This window comes from Colletotrichum higginsianum, chromosome 4 (genome assembly GCF_001672515.1).
Source record: "Colletotrichum higginsianum IMI 349063 chromosome 4, whole genome shotgun sequence".
Taxonomy (NCBI): Eukaryota; Fungi; Ascomycota; class Sordariomycetes; order Glomerellales; family Glomerellaceae; genus Colletotrichum; species Colletotrichum higginsianum.
Window position 1 is genome coordinate 321867 of NC_030957.1, and position 17025 is coordinate 338891.

The following is a 17025-nucleotide window of genomic DNA, read 5'->3' on the forward strand; positions in this document are numbered from 1 at the left end:
CGCCAGCATAGGGAGACAGACTCTGACGGAGACGCAGAGGGAGACATGGCGAAAAACACCAAGAAATAAAAATACGGTCCGGTACGTGGGTACAAGGGGGGAAGGGAAGGGGGAGCTTGGGAAGTACGTATCCCTAACCCGAACTTCTCTGTAATTACCTAGGTATCAAACGATGAAGCAGTCATTTACAGGGAGCTACAGTGAGCTACAGCGAGGACATCCGGTGTGTGAGCAACCTAGAGTCGGCACTCTTGCAGAACCATTGCACTGCTGCTGGGCTGGAAGTACCTATCCAGGTGAGAGGGAGCACTAACAAGAAAAAACAGGTGAAATGGCCACATCAGACGGAGAGAGAGAGGGAGTGTGTGTGTGTGAGTAGCCCCACTGACCCACAAGGCATGCTTTTCATTCGCGCGGCCTGGGTCAAGTCGGCCAATAGGTGAGCACCAGAAGAGACTATTCCATATAAAGACTAGTGCACATCCGTCCCTCTCCGCCTGATGCATGTCCCGTCCCTGATGATGCATGTCTGTCTGTCTTGTCTCCAGGCCACAGAGAGTTAGGAGTGAACTGTAAGTAGGTGAGTTCAGTGAATTCAAGAGCTCCCCAGGTTCGACGATTACAGTATCACTTACTTCCTACGCCAACTTATCAACACGTCAATTGCCTGTGTTACCAAGCTAGCACTTTGCCCTCATTGCTATCCGACCTCCACTGTCCGCCGGTTCTTTCCCCAGATCTGTTGTTACTTTGAGCTCTTGTTTCAAGCCAGCTTGGAGCCTCCCTAGCGTCACCTGACTCAGCTTCGCCGAGTGCATCCCATCCCGCTCACTGGTGCTACTCGGCTGCTGCTGCTACTGCTACTGCTACTGCTACTACTACTGCTGCCGCTGCTTGTGACGTCTGCCCCGCAACAACATCACCTCCAACTAACACATTTCGCATCGTCACCGCCCACCATGGCTTCCAAGAAGACTAAGCCTGCTGCCGCCGGCGACGATATCGACGATCTCTTCGAGGGCATCGGCGACAACGCTGCTGCCCCCAAGAAGTCGCTCGAGAAGAAGCCCAAGCCCACCACCGCCGCCTCCAAGGCCATGGCCGACCAAGACATCCTGGCCGAGCTCGAGAAGGATCTCGAGCAGCCTTCGCGACCTCACACGCCCCGTCTCAAGGAACCCGCCGCCAAGGGCCTCCCCAAGCGCTCTGTCACGCCCACAACCGACGACAAGTCGGCTGCACCCCGCAAGTCCACCGACAGCGCACGATCCCTCCGCGCGAGCTTCACTCCGAGCGCCACCAGCTCCGATCTCCAAGAACCCGATAAGAAGCCCGCCGAGCAGTCTGCCGCGACTCCCTCGTCCACCACCGCTGCGTCCGACGCCGTTCCTGCCTCCGCTGCCGCTGCCGCTGCCGCTGTTTCTGGCGGTGGCTGGTGGGGTGGCATCTTCAACACGGCCACCGCTGCCATGAAGCAGGCAGAGGCCGCCGTCAAGGAGATCCAGAAGAACGAGGAGGCCAAGAAGTGGGCCGAGCAGGTGCGAGGAAACGTCGGCGGCCTCAGGGCTCTCGGTAAGTTCAATGCTACGCGTCTTGTCTCCTCCCCAATGCGCGCTGAAAGGCCGTCGTGGGCTGGCTGGTGCAAATCGGTTTGCTGACGACCCGTCTTCAGGAGACAACCTTCGCCAGCAAGCGCTCCCTACCTTCACGAACATCCTCCACACCATCGCTCCCCCCATCAGCTCCCACGAACGGCTGCTCATCCACATCACCCACGACATGGTCGGATACCCCTCGCTCGACCCCTTGATCTACGGCACCTTCTCGCGCGTCATGTCCCAGGTCGAGGGTGGCGAGTTGATGGTCATTCAACGCGGCCAGGAAAACACCAGCCGGCGTTACTCTAACGACAGTGGCGCGGGCTGGAGAGATGGTCCTTGGTGGCGGCAGTCGGACTCTCCCAGAGATCTTGGTCTGATCAAGGGCCTGACCGAGGGCACAAAGCTCTGTCGTGCCGGCGCCGAGGGCTACGCCAACGAGTACTTTGGTGCCCACGGAGGCATCGAGCAGGCCAGGGTACGGGCCACGGAGCCGTTGAGCGAGGACAACCCGGTGCGCAGCTCCGACCTGTTCCTCGCCATCCAGGCTGTGGGTATCACGTCCGACTCGGCCCTGTTCGCCCGCACTGCTGCTGTCGAGAAGGAGAAAGAGACCTCGGCCGTCGCCGAGCAGGATGAGGCGGACGACATGGTCTGCTTTGCCGTCTTCTGCCTGGACCCGGTTCACGAGATCGAGTACTCGACCATCAGCCAGTCCATCCCGGCCAAGTGGATTCGCTGGCTCGACGCCTCCAACCCGTTGACGCCCGTCAGCGGCGATGACGGCCAGGAGCCGTCTCTGCAGCAGTCGATCCCCGACGAGATCCGCGAGATTGTCGAGAGCGGCGGCGTCGACCCCCGCGAGTGGGTTGCCGAGTGGATCGAGGAGCTGCTGGGCCTCGCCGTGGGCGTCGTTGCGCAGAGATACGTCGCCAGGAGGATGGGCGTCGGCGAAGGCGGCATCGGTAAGGGCAAGAGAAGGATGGAGGAGCTTATGCAGGACGGCGGTGGCGAGGCGGCTCGGGCCGGCCTGATCTGAAGGGTGGTGATGGCACTGGCCGCAATGGTGTATGAATGATTTTGCTTAGGTGTTCGGGTATACCGTTTCTTTTATTCAAATCGAAAACAACGGGCAGCTAGCTCTGCACGCGTCATCAAACTCTGTGAAAATATTTGTTGAGGGTTTGCACTAGGCGACGGCCATGGAAGACGAATGGTCACTGGTTCCATGATGCCAGTGCACACTTGACGTCCGTAACATTTCCCGTCTCTATCTTTCTAACTTGGGTCAGGGGTATGACACCTTAGCACCTGTTGAGTTATGTACAGACAAGCAACCAAACTTTACAACGCGAACAACACGGGCTTGGCTTGCCAGGGTATCCAGAATCGCCTTATTAGTTGCACCTCCTTTGCATGCGACGTCTTGTTGAAGTCGGCCTGACAACTGCTTGACCGCCTGCCCCGGCGATGGACTTACACGGTGAAGTAGGACCAGCCGGTGCCAGCCGTTCGCGTTTAATCCCCACAGTCCCGGGTTGCGTCCTCCTGAATCCCCGTTGTCAGGGGTTGGTTCGAGGTCCATTCCTCCACCCCTCCCTCCTTGCTTACATCATCTTCATTCACCGCCGTAAAATTCAAAGAGAAAATTTCTTTCCAATTCTTCTTCTTGACACACACATTCACACACACATTCACACACACAATACACCACACCACCCACCACCTCGCTGATCAGCGCACCATGCAAGCACGGGTGACATTCGCAGAACGCTGAGAGCTCAAGCGAGCCGGCAGGGTGTCTCCTCACTGTTCACATCATGAGGATTGGCATTATTCATTGCCAGCATAGCATACCCATCTGCAGCAAGCACGGCTACATGCAACATGCGTGAATGCCACAGGCAAAACAAACCCAGCAGCAATCTACCCAGTCACTCGGGCTACTCACGAGTCTTCGCTCCGGCGGGGGTCTCCTTCTTGTGCCGCGTTTTGCGGTGCACTCTGGAGAGGACTGGAATTACTTCATTGAAACGGGGAAAAGGCAAAAGGCGGGCGCCGTCGGGCTTCTGCTCGGTGGTGTTCGTCCTGCGTCTTGGACCAGCTGCGAGAGAGAACAGGACCATCATAGTCCATGCCCATCTTCTTTCCTACATGGGCGAGGCTCCAGGCGTACCGACATATTCGTTGCTTCGTGATTTGTTTTGTTTTGCTGATGAAGAAGAACAATGGCTACTTGTGAACTGTTGATGCTTTTTTTTCTTTCTTTTCTGGTTGCTCTGAACCTAGTAACATCTTCATTACACGATCCGTCATTCCGCAGGGTGTTGGAGATCTCGGAGCACTCAGAGAGTCGACATAATATTATATAAGCAACGGAACTCGGTCTGAGCCCGAGACCCAGTTCCCCGGTGGTTCCTTCTTGCGGATTGGACCGCCCAGCCCGGCAATGCGGCGCTTGACACCTCTTCAGTGTCTCTTTCCGTCAGGCGTTCGTTCTTTCTACATTAAAGAACACTGACGTCACTCGGCAGTCGGCGCTTCGCATCGCTTGAGCAGGCGCTATCTTACCCATCCTGCCTTCCGTGTGCGGTTGTACAGCTGTCAATATACAAGTACATGTACATGTACGTAGCCCGTAGCTTAGCGCTTTCTCTGCCAAGGAAGCGAGACGGACTCCAATCTTTGGCTTTCCACGTTTGCGTATCGCGTATTGCATCTGCTCGTCGGATCATTTCACATACTGAACATTGCGTAACTCTTCACCATCCACCTGTTCTTGAACCTGGTCTAATATCAACCGATACTCAGTGCTCGCTCCGTCTAATCCCATGCCATGGCATCCAACAACAACCAGGAGCGAAAGTTCTCCCACCTGCCGCTGAGCACCAGCGGCCCCATTAGCTGTGCTCTCACCGGCAGCGCTTTGCTCAACACGCCGTACCTCAACAAGGGCACTGCTTTCCCCGAGGATGAGCGCCGCGAATTCAACCTTACCGGCTTGTTGCCGCAGAGCGTGCACAGACTCGAGCAGCAGCTGGATCGTGCCTACGCCCAGTACAGGATCCGCCCGGACGACCTTGCCAAGAACACCTTCCTGACTTCTTTGAAGGAGCAGAACGAGGTATTGTACTATCGCGTACGTGCTGCCTTCTGTCCTTGTCGTATGGTCGATTTCAGGCAGGGGAGGCTGATGATCAAATAGCTCTTGCAAGAAAATCTTCCCGAGATGTTCAGCATCGTCTACACGCCCACAGAGGGAGACGCCATCCAGAAATTCTCCCATCTCTTCAGGCGGCCCGACGGCTGCTTTCTCAACATCAATGACATTGACCGGGTCTATCACGATCTCGCCCAGTGGGGGCGCCCAGAGGACATCGACTACATCGTCGTCACCGGTCCGTGTCATTCATTCCCTGCCTTCCTCGGTGACCGGGGTAGAAAACTAACAAGACGCAGATGGCGAAGAGATCCTTGGCATCGGAGACCAAGGCGTCGGCGGCGTCTTGATCTCCGTCGCAAAGCTCGTCCTCACAACCGTTTGCGCCGGTATACATCCCAACAGAACCCTCCCCGTTGTGCTGGACTGCGGTACGGACAATGAGGGGCTTCTGAACGATGATCTATACCTGGGTCTCCGTCAGAAGCGTGTGCGGGGAGACAAGTACGACCGATTTGTCGATGAGTTTGTCAAGGCATGCAGGAGGCTGTATCCGCGTGCATACATCCATTTTGAGGACTTTGGTCTTGACAATGGTAAGTGGGCCGCGCCTGTGTCGGTATCAATGCGACTTTGCTGATGAATTTGGCTTGAACTCAGCGAGGAGGATTCTCGACCGATACCGCCCTCATATCCCGTGCTTCAACGACGACATTCAGGGAACCGGCTGCGTGACGCTGGCCGCAATCATGGCTGCGTTGCATGTGAGCAAGCTTAAACTCTCCGACCTGCGCCTGGTCATCTTTGGTGCGGGGTCGGCCGGCGTTGGGATCGCAGACCAAGTCCGGGACGCTATTGCCGCCGAGGGGAACATCGACAAGAAGGAGGCGGCTAAGCAAATCTGGTACGTTTGGGAAACAGTCAAGCACTAGCGTTATTCTTGCTAACGACACATTACAGGCTGGTAGACAGGCCCGGTCTGCTGACCAACGAGAGCGAGCTGTCTGCCGCTCAGACGAGCTTTGCGAGAGACTCTTCGGAATGGAAAGGAAAAGATGGCTCCCTCCTCGAGGTCGTCAAGACCGTCAAGCCCAATGTCCTTATCGGGACCTCCACCAAACCCAAAGCATTCACTGAGGAAATCGTCCGCGCCATGGCCGAGGGTGTCGAGAGGCCCATTATCCTCCCGCTCTCTAACCCGACGTACCTGCACGAAGCCGTGCCCAAGGACATCTACAAATGGACCGACGGCAAGGCTCTCGTCGCGACGGGGTCGCCGTTTGCGCCTGTCACTGGGCCTTGGGGCGAGGAGGGCGAGGACATTGAGATCGACGTCGCAGAGTGTAACAACTCGGTCGTCTTTCCCGGCATTGGCCTTGGCTCGGTACTCTCCCGCGCGAGTCTGGTCACGGACAAGATGCTGGTGGCGGCGGTTCAGGGCGTTGCTTCGTTGAGTCCCGCACTTGAGGACCAGAGGGAGCCTCTACTACCCGGGGTCGAAGATGTCTGGAACGTCAGCGTAAGAATTGCGAGGAACGTGATCAAGGCTGCTGTCGAGGAGGGCGTGGCGACAGAGAAGGGCATCCCCGACAATGACGAGGACCTGGACGAGTGGATCCGCGAGCAGATGTGGTATCCCAAGTACCGGCCACTGAAGCTCGTTGCGTTGAACGAGGCGAGTAGGGAAGCCAAGGGGGAGATGAAGGTCGCAGGTAGCTTGGCCAAGGTTGGGAACTGGTAGAGGCTTTGGTGATGTGAACGGTGTAGCCCCTGGTGCTTCATTATGTAAAGGTTATAATAGCAAGCCCCGTTTATCAACTTGAATTTTGCACATACCAATCTCAGCAACCCCCGCAGTTTCCTCTTCAGAAAGCCAGCCTGGTTTCGAACTACTGTCTGCGATCTTGACATTGGCTTAGTATTATGACTGCTAAGAGTAGGTAGAAAACATGTAGCTGAGCCTATAATGTGTAAACAGGTTTTTGATTTAATAATTTAGATTGCTATTATAATTAGGCTCTAATCTTGCAAGACAATATAAACTTAACTAGGGATACAACTATACATAACAAACGCAACAATAGAAACAAAAGCCTGACACCTATTGAAATGATTCAGACGAATTATAATTACTGTTTTAGTGCCCTTTTTCACCTACGGTTTAGCTTAGACAGACTAGCACATAACAAAACTGTATTGAGTATAATCTGAGTTGCTTCTTTACAAGAATCTTTTTTAAATAACTTAATGACTACTACGTGCTACAATTAGCTGGTGTAGAATTGACGGAATGCCTGGAGTCCATTCACAATGCAGAACTAGATACAAATATTTTTGAGTTTATTTACATAATCTTAATTCTAAACCTAACCTGTGAGGGCGGCTTATTGTTTGAAGACTGTACTCTGTGTTGTTACTTTAGATTTATTACAGCGTCTAAGGATTTTGAGATTCTTTATTGTGACTGTATCTTTGGAATAAATCGTTTTGTTTGTCTATTTCCCCTTTTCAAGATACCACTTTATCTTCTAGGGTAACTTGCTTCTAATGATTCACCTGTATTTTGCCCTAAGGGTATCAGAAGATAGGAAGCCGAGCAGTCAGTATCAACATGAGACTTGGCCGAACTGACGAGCCCGTGCTTGCCAGGCTGGTGTTTCCACTGCTTCGCCCGGCTGTTCTTTGTCAAGCCGGTCCTTCACTCGCACAAGACTCACAGACCCAGCGGAGTCGACCGATTGTTCTTACATTTATTTATGTTGTCCACCCCTTGTTCCCCTTCATCTCCAGCCTCACTGCTGTGATACGTCCACCTTACTCCACCAGAATTCGGACTCCTTTCTGGCCCACGTGTCCGGGTGTAAGCGCGCCGGGACGCCTGGCTCGCCGCCGATGAGCTCCTTGTTCTCCTCGCCGAACACAAGGGCCTTGGGGTCCTCGGGCACGTACCGCTCCCACGTCGGCCTGTCCGGGCTGCTCTCGCCCCTGACGGCGTTGGGGTCGCCGGCGACGATGAAGCTAGCAATGTAGGCGTTCAGCGTCAGGCACAGCTCCTTTTGCGCGGGGGAGATCTTGGTCTTGGCCGGCTCGCACGTCTCGTAGTACATGTTCTCGCCGTGGCGCGCGCGGTCGAGGACGGAGCTCTCGAGGCCCCACTGGTAGAGGTACACGGGCTCCGGCGAGGCCCTCGAGGCGAGCTCCGCCGTCTGCCGGACGGGCGCGACGTAGGCGTACTGCCCGTAGGCCATCTCGAGGCGGCGGTACTGCGCGCCCGTGCCGTCGAGGTGTTCCCTGTACGGCGAGTCGGCGACGGTGAGGGGGTCCGGGTAGAGCGCGTCGATGGTGGCGACGTCCTCCCTGGACAGCAGGGGCAGCAGGTCGGCGAAGAAGGTGGTGAACTCGTCGGAGCGCGAGACCTGCTTGCTGATGTAGATGGAGCCCTCGTTGCGGTTGAAGCCCGTCATGACGGGGACCTTTCGCCAGCGGTCGAGGCGCCAGGACTCGATGGGCGGGCGCGGGATGACGTCGCCGTCGATGACGGGCTGGAAGGCCCAGCGCAGGGAGGGGTTGTACTTGTCGAAGACGGCGATCTGGGCGCGCTGGACGACCTCGGACGGCGCCGCGCGGAGGTGGCGGAAGGTCTCGGCGGCGGAGAGGCCCGGCGGGCAGCCCGTCTCAGCGAGGAAGTCGGCGAATTGGGCTTCGTGGATGGGCGCGTTATAGGGGCGGACGGCACGGGACGTCGGGGCGCCGGACTCGAGGATGACCTTGTGGAAGAGGGGTGGGTTGTACTGGCCCTCGTCGTTGATGAGGATGTGGCCGATCTATGGGATGGGAGTTGGGTCAGCGTTTGGGGGGGATTCATCTTTCTACTTTCTCTTCTATAGAGAAGCGCGGCAAACAGGAGGTGAGGGAAGGGGAGGGGGGAGCGGACTCACGGAGTGTGCTCCGGCCGAGATGCCGAAGAGGGTGACGTTGTTGGGGTCTCCGCCAAAGGCGGCGATGTTATCGCGCACCCACTCGAGCAGCAGGAGCTGGTCCTTCAGCCCGAGGTTGACGGCGCCCTCCTCGAAGCTCATGGCGGACGGGAGGAAGCCCAGGGCGCCGATGCGGTAGTTGAAGGAGACGGCGACGAGCTGCTGCCCCGAGTTGGCCAGGAACGAGGCCGTGTTGTGCATCTTGGCCGTGCCCCGGTTGAAGGCGCCGCCGTGGATGTACACGGCGACGGGCAGCAGTGGCCTCGACTTTTGCGGCACGGCCAGCGGCCGGAAAACGTTGGCCGTCAGGCAGTCCTCGCTGTACTCGAACGCCGGCCCGCCGGGGAAGAGCTGCTTGCCCGGGGCTACGGGTCCCCATTCCGAGGCGTCGATGGTCTCGGTCGAGGGCTCGACGGGCGCCGGCGCGCGGAACCTGCGGTCTCCTGTCGGGGGTAGGGCGTAGGGGATGCCTTTGAAGGCCTCGACGGGCCGGGGAAGGTTCTCTGACAGGACCGTGCCGACGACGGTTCCCTGTGTGAGCGTCACGGACGGACGGGCGTCTTCTATCTTTGAGCCCATCCTGTCGATGTGGTTCGTGTGTTGGTCCTAGAGGGATCCGTCGTCTCAGTCGATTGTCGTTTATGAGAGTCTCACAACAAGAGAAACGTGATGTTGTCGCGATGGTTTAGTTATCGATAAGTCGGCGGCTGTTTCGTACCGGCTCTCCGTCTTGCGTAAATGGCTTAGACCTGACTCGCCTTTTCAGTTAACTAGCTATGAATGCTTGGCGGCAGAGTTGCTCTTGATAGCTGTTGATATGAGAGGCTGAGTGAGACCCCTCCTCAAGAGTGTGTCGATACCGGGGCGGGTTGCCCGCGGGGATCAGAAGGCCGATCTCGGCGGAAGACGCGCTCTCGGACCCAGATCTGCAGGCCGAATCCCTCTCACACTCACACGGCCATCGTCCGGTCTTATCAGCCCCGAGTTCCGGCAACCAAGTTCCCCGACTCAGGACCCGGCACGATACCCCGCGATAACTGACTGCAACTCGCTGTAGCCGACTGCGACTTGCCCGGGATGCATCCTGGTTTTGCGGGTAACGACGCCCCTCATCTGGCTCGGGGATGCATTGGAGCTCAGATAAGGTGTCCCATTGATGGACTTACGTCCTGCCGCGCTATCAAGTTATCTGGGTTATCTGGTTTTACCCCGGACTCGGCAGCGTTGAAGGTCAGGGGGGGTGACGGATTGGAGAGATAGTGACCAACGAACAACGGGCCATTAAAATGGACATATAGCTTTTCCACGGGGGGGCCAGGAAGCCTTAATAGTAGAGGGAACGAGGTGTTCCTTGGGCCACCCTGCCGTTGTCCGTCCTCCAGAGTCCACCATCCTTTCTCAAACATTCCCTCAACCATCAGTCAACATGGCTGAGAAGCAGCAGGCCCAGAGCCTCAAGGACGTCAAGGCCGCCGAGGATGGCCTCGAGCCAACAAAGTCGTTTACGGCGGGCGAGGTCGAGCTCCTCGACGAGTCGGCGGCGTTCCTCTACGAGAACAACATCACCGACGAGTACCTTGCCGAGCTCGTCAACGACAAGGAGATGAACCGCCGGCTCGTGCGCAAGATCGACCTGACCATCCTGCCCCTGCTCGCCGGCACCTACGTGCTGCAGTACATCGACAAGCAGGCGCTGTCGTACGCCGCCGTCTTCGACCTCTTCGACAGCACAGGCGTCACGCAGACGCAGTACTCGTGGTTCGCGAGCATCTTCTACCTGGCCTACCTCGTCGCCGAGTACCCCTGGGTCTACGTCGCCCAGAAGACGCGCATGGGCAAGGTCGTCGCCGGTTGCGTGCTGTCGTGGGGCTCCGTGCTGATGATCACGGCCGCGTGCTCCAACTTCCCGGGCCTCGCCGTGTGCCGCTTCTTCCTCGGCGCGTTCGAGGCGCCCATCACGACCTGCTTCATGATGATGGTGTCCATGTGGTAAGTGGGAGTCCGAACGACGAATCCGGAGATTGCACCCGGAGAGGCACGAACATCAGAAAAAGAAAAGTAAAACCATGTCGAGCAACGAGATAGGCTAACAACACCCCGCGCCACACAGGTACGTCCGCGCTGAGCAACCGTTCAGGGCCGGAATCTTTTACTGCTGCAACGGCGTGGGCTCCATGCTCGGCGGCATCCTCAGCTACGGCATCGGCCAGATCAGCGGGTTCCCCGTGTGGAAGGCCGTCTTCATGATCTGCGGCGGCATCACCGTCATCTGGGGCGGCGTGCTGCTCATCTTCCTACCGGACAGCATCCTCAGCGCCAAGCGGTTCACACTCGAGGAGAGGGCGCTGCTCGTCGGCCGCGCACGCCTCGCCCGGACCGGCGTCCTCAACAAGACCATCAAGTGGTACCAGGTCAAGGAGGCGTGCCTCGACCCGCAGGTGTGGCTGCTGACGCTCTTCGTGCTGCTCAACGAGGTCATCAACGGGGGCGTCGCCAACTTTGGCAAGCTCATCATCAAGGGCCTCGTCTCGGACCCGCTGCTCACGACGGCGCTCGGCATCCCCCAGGGCGCGTTCCAGGTCTTCTGGATCCTGTCCGGGACCTACACGGCGACGCGGTTCCGCAACCACCGCACGACCGTCATGGCCGTGTGGCTGATCCCGACCATCATCGGCTGCTGCATGATCTGGAAGCTCGACCGCACGCACTACAAGATCGGCGTGCTGTTCGGCTACTACCTCATCGGCTGCTTCGTCGCGTCGCTCGTGCTCGCGCTACAGATGCCGGCGACGAACCTGGGCGGCTACACCAAGCGCATCACGGCCTCGGCCATCGTCTTCACGGCCTACTGCGTCGGCAACATCATCGGCCCGCACGCCTTCCTGGCCCGGGAGGCGCCGCTGTACCAGACCGGGTGCAAGGTCATCCTGGCCTGCTCCGCCGCGCAGATGGTGATTGCCGTCTCCCTGCGCTTGATGCTGATCCGGCGCAACAAGGCGAGAGACGCGGCAGCGGCGGCGGCGGGGCATGCGCCGGATGCCGAGCACGAGGACGAGGGCGTTGATCTGACTGATATGGAGGTGAGTTCTTCGCACATTGAGGAGACGAAAGAGCCCGTGACGACTAACACGCAAGCAGAACCCCAACTTCCGTTACGTATTGTGAGAACCGGGTATGTGGTAGGGGTGGGAGACATGATAGACATTTTGCGAGACGATAAAATTCATGAGAATATGTTTGAACAGCGAACTGGGCGGGCAACTGCTTGTGAAAGCTTGTACATTTGTGACATTTGGCGAAAGCCCTCGTGGCCTTCGTCAGACAATGGACACTTCACTGAAATATGCAAGCCTCGTCGAGGCTTCAGACTTTCCTAGCCGAGCGGTCCGAAGAGACCATAGCTGCACTCGCCAGCTTGCCTAGTGAAGCGTCCTGACCAGGTTGCAAACGGTAAAAAGGAACATAATCGGTTGAGAATCGAATCGTATTGACGGCCCGGCAGCTGCGCCTAGACATGTAAGACCCGTATCTGTACCATGACGAACACCTTAACCGCCACGGCTTTTTCAAGGCCTGCATCAATCTGCGGCACGGAGGCTATCGGAGTAGCCCCAGAATCCTCGACCATGGGAGACCATCGAGGGTGGCACGAGAATCCTTCGCTAGCCGGGGGTGGGAAGGCGTGGTGTAGTGGCAGTAGCACTAGTAGTGGACGTGCAAGTTGTCTGTCGCTTCGAGGGCGAGTTGAGAGAGAGAGGATCACTGGACTCTTGTTTTTGTTTAGTTTGGGCCTTGCTTTTGGGTCTCTGTTTTTGATCTCGAACGCGGAAAATCTTCATTTTGTTGGGTAGTCGTGAACCATTCCTATGCCATTTCCCTCTCCGCAGAGAGCCGGACGCCTCGAATTGGCGATATACCATGCAACCAACTCTAGATCCATGATGTTGACCGACCGAACCGCAACGACTAGACCTGTTGTTTGGCCCAAGTCAGCCCCGCCGTGTCCGCCCGAATGCAACACCCTCTTGTCTCGAGCCGCAAATAAACTCCCGGACGTACCATCCTCCCCCGAGGTCGCAGCCATCAGCGTTTATCGCTGGGCGGACCAGACGGACTTGACGAGACCGTCACGCTGGGCCAGGCGGTTGAAGGCATCGTCGGACTCGCCCATCGCGCGAACAAAGCCGGAGAGGGCGTAGACGTGGTTCTCGCCGGGGACGGCGCGGCCGTTCTCGTCAACCTTGGCGACGGAGATCTGAACCGAGGCGTGGTCCTTGGCCTTGATGATGCGGTTGGTGGCGCTGCACTTGCGCGGAACGTAGCTATTTTTTGGGGAAAAAAGACCACATGTTAGCCAGTGTTTTCTTTCTCAACATCGATGTAGCAGACGGGCCCTCGCGCGAACGAGAGCATTTTCTTTCAATATTTTTTCTTCTTTCTCTCGTGCGGGAAAAGGGTTCGTCGGCGGTTCGAGGTTTGGGGGGGAGAGATAGAGGGGACGGGTGTTCTCACAGATCGACGATCTCGCCCTTGTCGTTCTCCATTGCTGCGACTTGCGTTCGGGGTTGTCTAGAGGCAAGTAGGGTGGTGGTTTTTGCGCGGGTGATGTCGTCGGACGAGAGTTCGTGATGGCGGGGACGATTTCGAAAGATCGAAAGGAAATTTGGTGTGCGCGCCTGCGTCTGTGGGCGACTGTGTTTCGGTCCGTCACGGTGCCGAGTGGAGGGTCCACTCGGGAGCTCAGGGCTACGAGTCACGTGAATGTACATACTGTGGCTGGTGCAGGCGCTTTCAAGCACTGTGGCTGGTGCATGTTGATGTGGGAACGCCAACAGGCAGAAGGGTCCGTGCCTTCAGATGCCCCACCCCGCCGCGTCTCCCAGTTGTTCTCCCGCGCGTCTATGCATTCAATGTTGATGTTCAGCTCAGTGAAAACCGTCCCAGAACCGCCCTCGCCACCCAACTCCAATTCGATACCCTCCCGCCACCAAATTGGGACGGCCAAGGCTATTTTGCCTATCTTCTCTTTTATGGATCGTTGTGTCGTGTCTGCACAAGTACGCCATCCTGCTACGCATCATATCGAAACCATGCGCCCTGCGCATCGCTGCGGGCTTGCCGAGATTCACGATGGGGTCTCCGTTTCGAAGCACCCGTCATGACGCCTATACACTCTCCTCTTCGCCAGGCCTGCCTCCCCTCGATCAGCTCAAGTCTCAGTTCCCCAAGGAATCCCCCGTTCGAAGCGGCAGTGTGGCCATGAGCATGCCAGACCATGCCAGCCGCCACTTCAACGGCGACTCGAGCTTCCTCCGCCAGGAACCGTCTGCGATTGACCTGACAACACCCTGCAAGACCCCCATTGAGTCTCCTGCGCTGCAACATGACGAGGATGTGACGGTGATATCCATTGCGACCCTGACTTCAAAGCCGAAGCGAAAGAGAGGTGTCAAGGTCCTCGAGAAGAAAGCGAATGCGCCGCCGCTCAAGTCTACCAAAGAGGCCGAAGCTGGTCCGCCACAAAAAAAGAATGTAAAGACCAAAGGAACAGCCGAGAAATCAGATACCAAGTCGAAAACGACAAAGGCCAAGGCCACGACAAAGAAGGGCGGCGTCAAGAGTCGACACTTCGCCAAGCTCAAGACCGGCAACGGCGAGACCAAGGAGGTGACAGAGCCGTCACCGCCCAAGCAGGATACAAATGAGCCGTTGGAACTGGAGGCGGCCTTGAGACGCCGTATGGATTGGACACCACCACCGGTCGATAATGATCAAACCGCCAGATCCAAGTCTTCGATTGTTCGAGACGACCTGCTCTCCTCGGCTGCGAAGAGTCCGAACCGTGAAGCACCGAAAGAGATGTTTGAAAGCCTATTGAGGAACTACGGCCGGCCAAATGAGAACACACCCAAGAGGCCGTCTGCTGAGCCGTTAGATAGCGAATCCCCCGTGTTCAAAAAGAGGAAAATGATCGAGGCGGTGTCTGTTAAAGATTCGTCAAAGATGCCACCGCCAATGAAGAGTGTCACGAAGGCAAAAGCTCCCAGGAAGAAACCACGTACGATTACCGAGCTGGCCACAGCAGCGTACGAGGTCCCAGACGCCACCGAACCGGAAACTATCTCGACACCTCCCCAAGAGAGCGTCCAAGACGAGGCTGAAGCAGCACAACCCAAGGGGAAGAAACGAGCGTCCAAGGCCAAGAAGCCAAAGAAGGCTCCCCCGCCAGAGCCTGTCCTCCTGTCGCCGACTGCGGCTTTAAGGCAGGCCGCGAACCAGGATTATGTTTTTGGGACTTCGAGCCAGCTGGCGCGAGAGCATTCGCCGACTTTCCTGAGAGATCTCCAATCCGCGCTGCAAGCTTCGAACTCGCTGAGGGAAGAAGATCCGTTCGTGACACCAATCAACAGTGATGCCATCGAACCCGAACCGAAGCAAAAACTCTGGGATATAGGTGCGAGGGATGAGGACGGAAGGTTGCTGGACCTGGAGGTCATCGATCTTGCCGATACCCCCCAGGCGGTTCCAAGCCCAGCGGCCGGTCTCAACCCTTTCGGATATGCTGGCGTTGAGAATCCAGGAGCACCACTGCCGGCCCACATCCCATCAGACGCGTCCTTCCCGGATATCGAGGACCTCTTGAGCAAGGCTCCCGAAGGCAACGATATCGCTGAGCCGAAACAAGCGGCGCCCTTACCAGCTCATATCCCCTCTGATGTTTCATTTCCGGATATCGACGATCTCTTAGGTGACCAGATGGGTGACATCGTGCCCAGTGAGCAGCAAGAGGTGCCAGCGTTCGTTTCCAGCGCCCGGGCAGCAAGGACTGTATCTGACACGGCTCCGGTGGTCTTGATATCGTCTGGTTCTGGACCGAATGTTGTAACAGATCCTGAGTCACCACCCGCTCGATTGCCTTCAGCATCGGAAGAGGAAGTGACAAAGCCCGAGGCCGAGAAGGCAGTGATCAGGCCTGCGCCAAAGATTCCCAAACCAGACTTTACTCTTTACACGGACACCCAACTTTCCAGGGAAATCGCATCTTACGGTTTCAAGCCCGTCAAGCGAAGGCAGGCCATGCTTGCTCTGCTGGATCAGTGTTGGACGAGCAAGCAGAGGACAGCCCTGGCATCCCTTCCCACCAACCATCCGGCTTCGACGGCGTCCAAGGCGCAGGCTATCACTTCAAAGCCTCCAAAGCCCGTAGCAACTACATCACCAAATCGGCCGCGAGGTCGCCCCAGGAAGAACAGCGAGGCCGAGTTGTCATCCAGCGAACCGCCACCGTCGGCTCAACCGCCGCCGCCTTCACCCAAACGGGGGCGCGGGCGTCCCAAAAAGAACGCGGAGCCCACAAAAGCCACCAGCTCGATGGCTACGACGGCCAGGACGGGCAGGGCTAAAGCTACCACGCTGGCTCCAGTGGCCCCCAAAGTGGTTTCGCCTCCAAAGAAGGCCAAGGCGTCAGCCGTTATTGAGATTCCAGACTCGGCTTCTGATGGGTCGCTTTCACCATCGCCGTCAGCATGCTCCTCACCCGAGCCGATGTTCTCACCGCCCCCCGAAGACGTCTCGGTGTCCATTGGTGATGACACGGAAATGTCCCTTGTTGCGTCGTCGACGACGAGCGATCCGGCAGCATTGTTCGCGCACATTACGACAGCAGTGACGTCGGCGGCACCGACGACGGACGCGAAGAAGCCGTCCTTCCATGAGATGATGCTGATGTACGACCCGATCGTGCTCGAAGATCTCGCCGCTTGGCTGAACACGGGGCAACTTTCCAGGGTTGGCTATGACGGCGAGGTTTCGGCGAGTGAAGTAAAGCAGTGGTGCGAGTCCAAGAGCGTGTGTTGTCTGTGGCGCGAGAGCTTGAGGGGAAAGGAGCGGAAGAGATATTGATTAGGCGTCTATGCATCAACGATACCCCATTGAATATGTATGCGATTGAATATTTATGCGCAGTGTTGGGAAGGCGTTGCTCGCTGGCATTGATTGTGTTGAGTGAGATGAGATGAGACGTGACAAGATGAGTGATGTGGCAGACAGTCTTACGATGCAAGCAAGACAAGACAGCCATGGTACACTAAACATGACCTTTTTCTTACTTGCGCTGATTGCAATCAGCATGTAACTCACTCACAACCGCCATAGATGCGATGATCTGACGCTAGGTGGTTGTGCATCGTACATTTGAATGAAGTCAGTTGGTGATAGGGCGCTATCACAGGGCGCGTTCACCGAACCTCGGCAAAACGCCAAACACCCCCGCCGGTATCCGTACAAGCGT

The 17025-nt window shown here is 57.2% G+C and overlaps 6 protein-coding genes across 6 annotated transcripts; 4 read left to right on the forward strand and 2 right to left on the reverse strand.

Moving 5' to 3' along the window:
* Nucleotides 1-959: 959 nt before the first annotated feature.
* Nucleotides 960-2637, forward strand: CH63R_05448 (uncharacterized protein; the record flags this gene model as incomplete). Its single annotated transcript, XM_018300423.1, has 2 exons — nucleotides 960-1572; nucleotides 1673-2637. 2 exons carry the CDS (start codon nucleotides 960-962, stop codon nucleotides 2635-2637), a joined length of 1578 nt encoding a protein of 525 aa, XP_018158273.1.
* Nucleotides 2638-4434: 1797 nt separating this feature from the next.
* On the forward strand, nucleotides 4435-6499 carry CH63R_05449 (Malic enzyme; the record flags this gene model as incomplete). Its single annotated transcript, XM_018300424.1, has 5 exons — nucleotides 4435-4737; nucleotides 4804-4996; nucleotides 5058-5354; nucleotides 5419-5662; nucleotides 5719-6499. 5 exons carry the CDS (start codon nucleotides 4435-4437, stop codon nucleotides 6497-6499), a joined length of 1818 nt encoding a protein of 605 aa, XP_018158274.1.
* A 1051-nt stretch (nucleotides 6500-7550) lies between these two features.
* On the reverse strand, nucleotides 7551-9314 carry CH63R_05450 (Carboxylic ester hydrolase; the record flags this gene model as incomplete). The annotated part of the gene is made up of 2 exons (XM_018300425.1): nucleotides 7551-8582; nucleotides 8697-9314. 2 exons carry the CDS (start codon nucleotides 9312-9314, stop codon nucleotides 7551-7553), a joined length of 1650 nt encoding a protein of 549 aa, XP_018158275.1.
* Nucleotides 9315-10161: 847 nt separating this feature from the next.
* CH63R_05451 (Major facilitator superfamily transporter) lies at nucleotides 10162-11900 on the forward strand (the record flags this gene model as incomplete). Its single annotated transcript, XM_018300426.1, has 3 exons — nucleotides 10162-10724; nucleotides 10846-11815; nucleotides 11874-11900. The coding sequence occupies 3 exons, from the start codon at nucleotides 10162-10164 to the stop codon at nucleotides 11898-11900; spliced, it is 1560 nt and encodes a 519-aa protein (XP_018158276.1).
* Nucleotides 11901-12825: 925 nt separating this feature from the next.
* Nucleotides 12826-13279, reverse strand: CH63R_05452 (40S ribosomal protein S21; the record flags this gene model as incomplete). The annotated part of the gene is made up of 2 exons (XM_018300427.1): nucleotides 12826-13057; nucleotides 13248-13279. The coding sequence occupies 2 exons, from the start codon at nucleotides 13277-13279 to the stop codon at nucleotides 12826-12828; spliced, it is 264 nt and encodes an 87-aa protein (XP_018158277.1).
* A 586-nt stretch (nucleotides 13280-13865) lies between these two features.
* On the forward strand, nucleotides 13866-16637 carry CH63R_05453 (Structure-specific endonuclease subunit SLX4; the record flags this gene model as incomplete). The annotated part of the gene is made up of 1 exon (XM_018300428.1): nucleotides 13866-16637. The coding sequence occupies one exon, from the start codon at nucleotides 13866-13868 to the stop codon at nucleotides 16635-16637; it is 2772 nt and encodes a 923-aa protein (XP_018158278.1).
* Nucleotides 16638-17025: the final 388 nt, after the last annotated feature.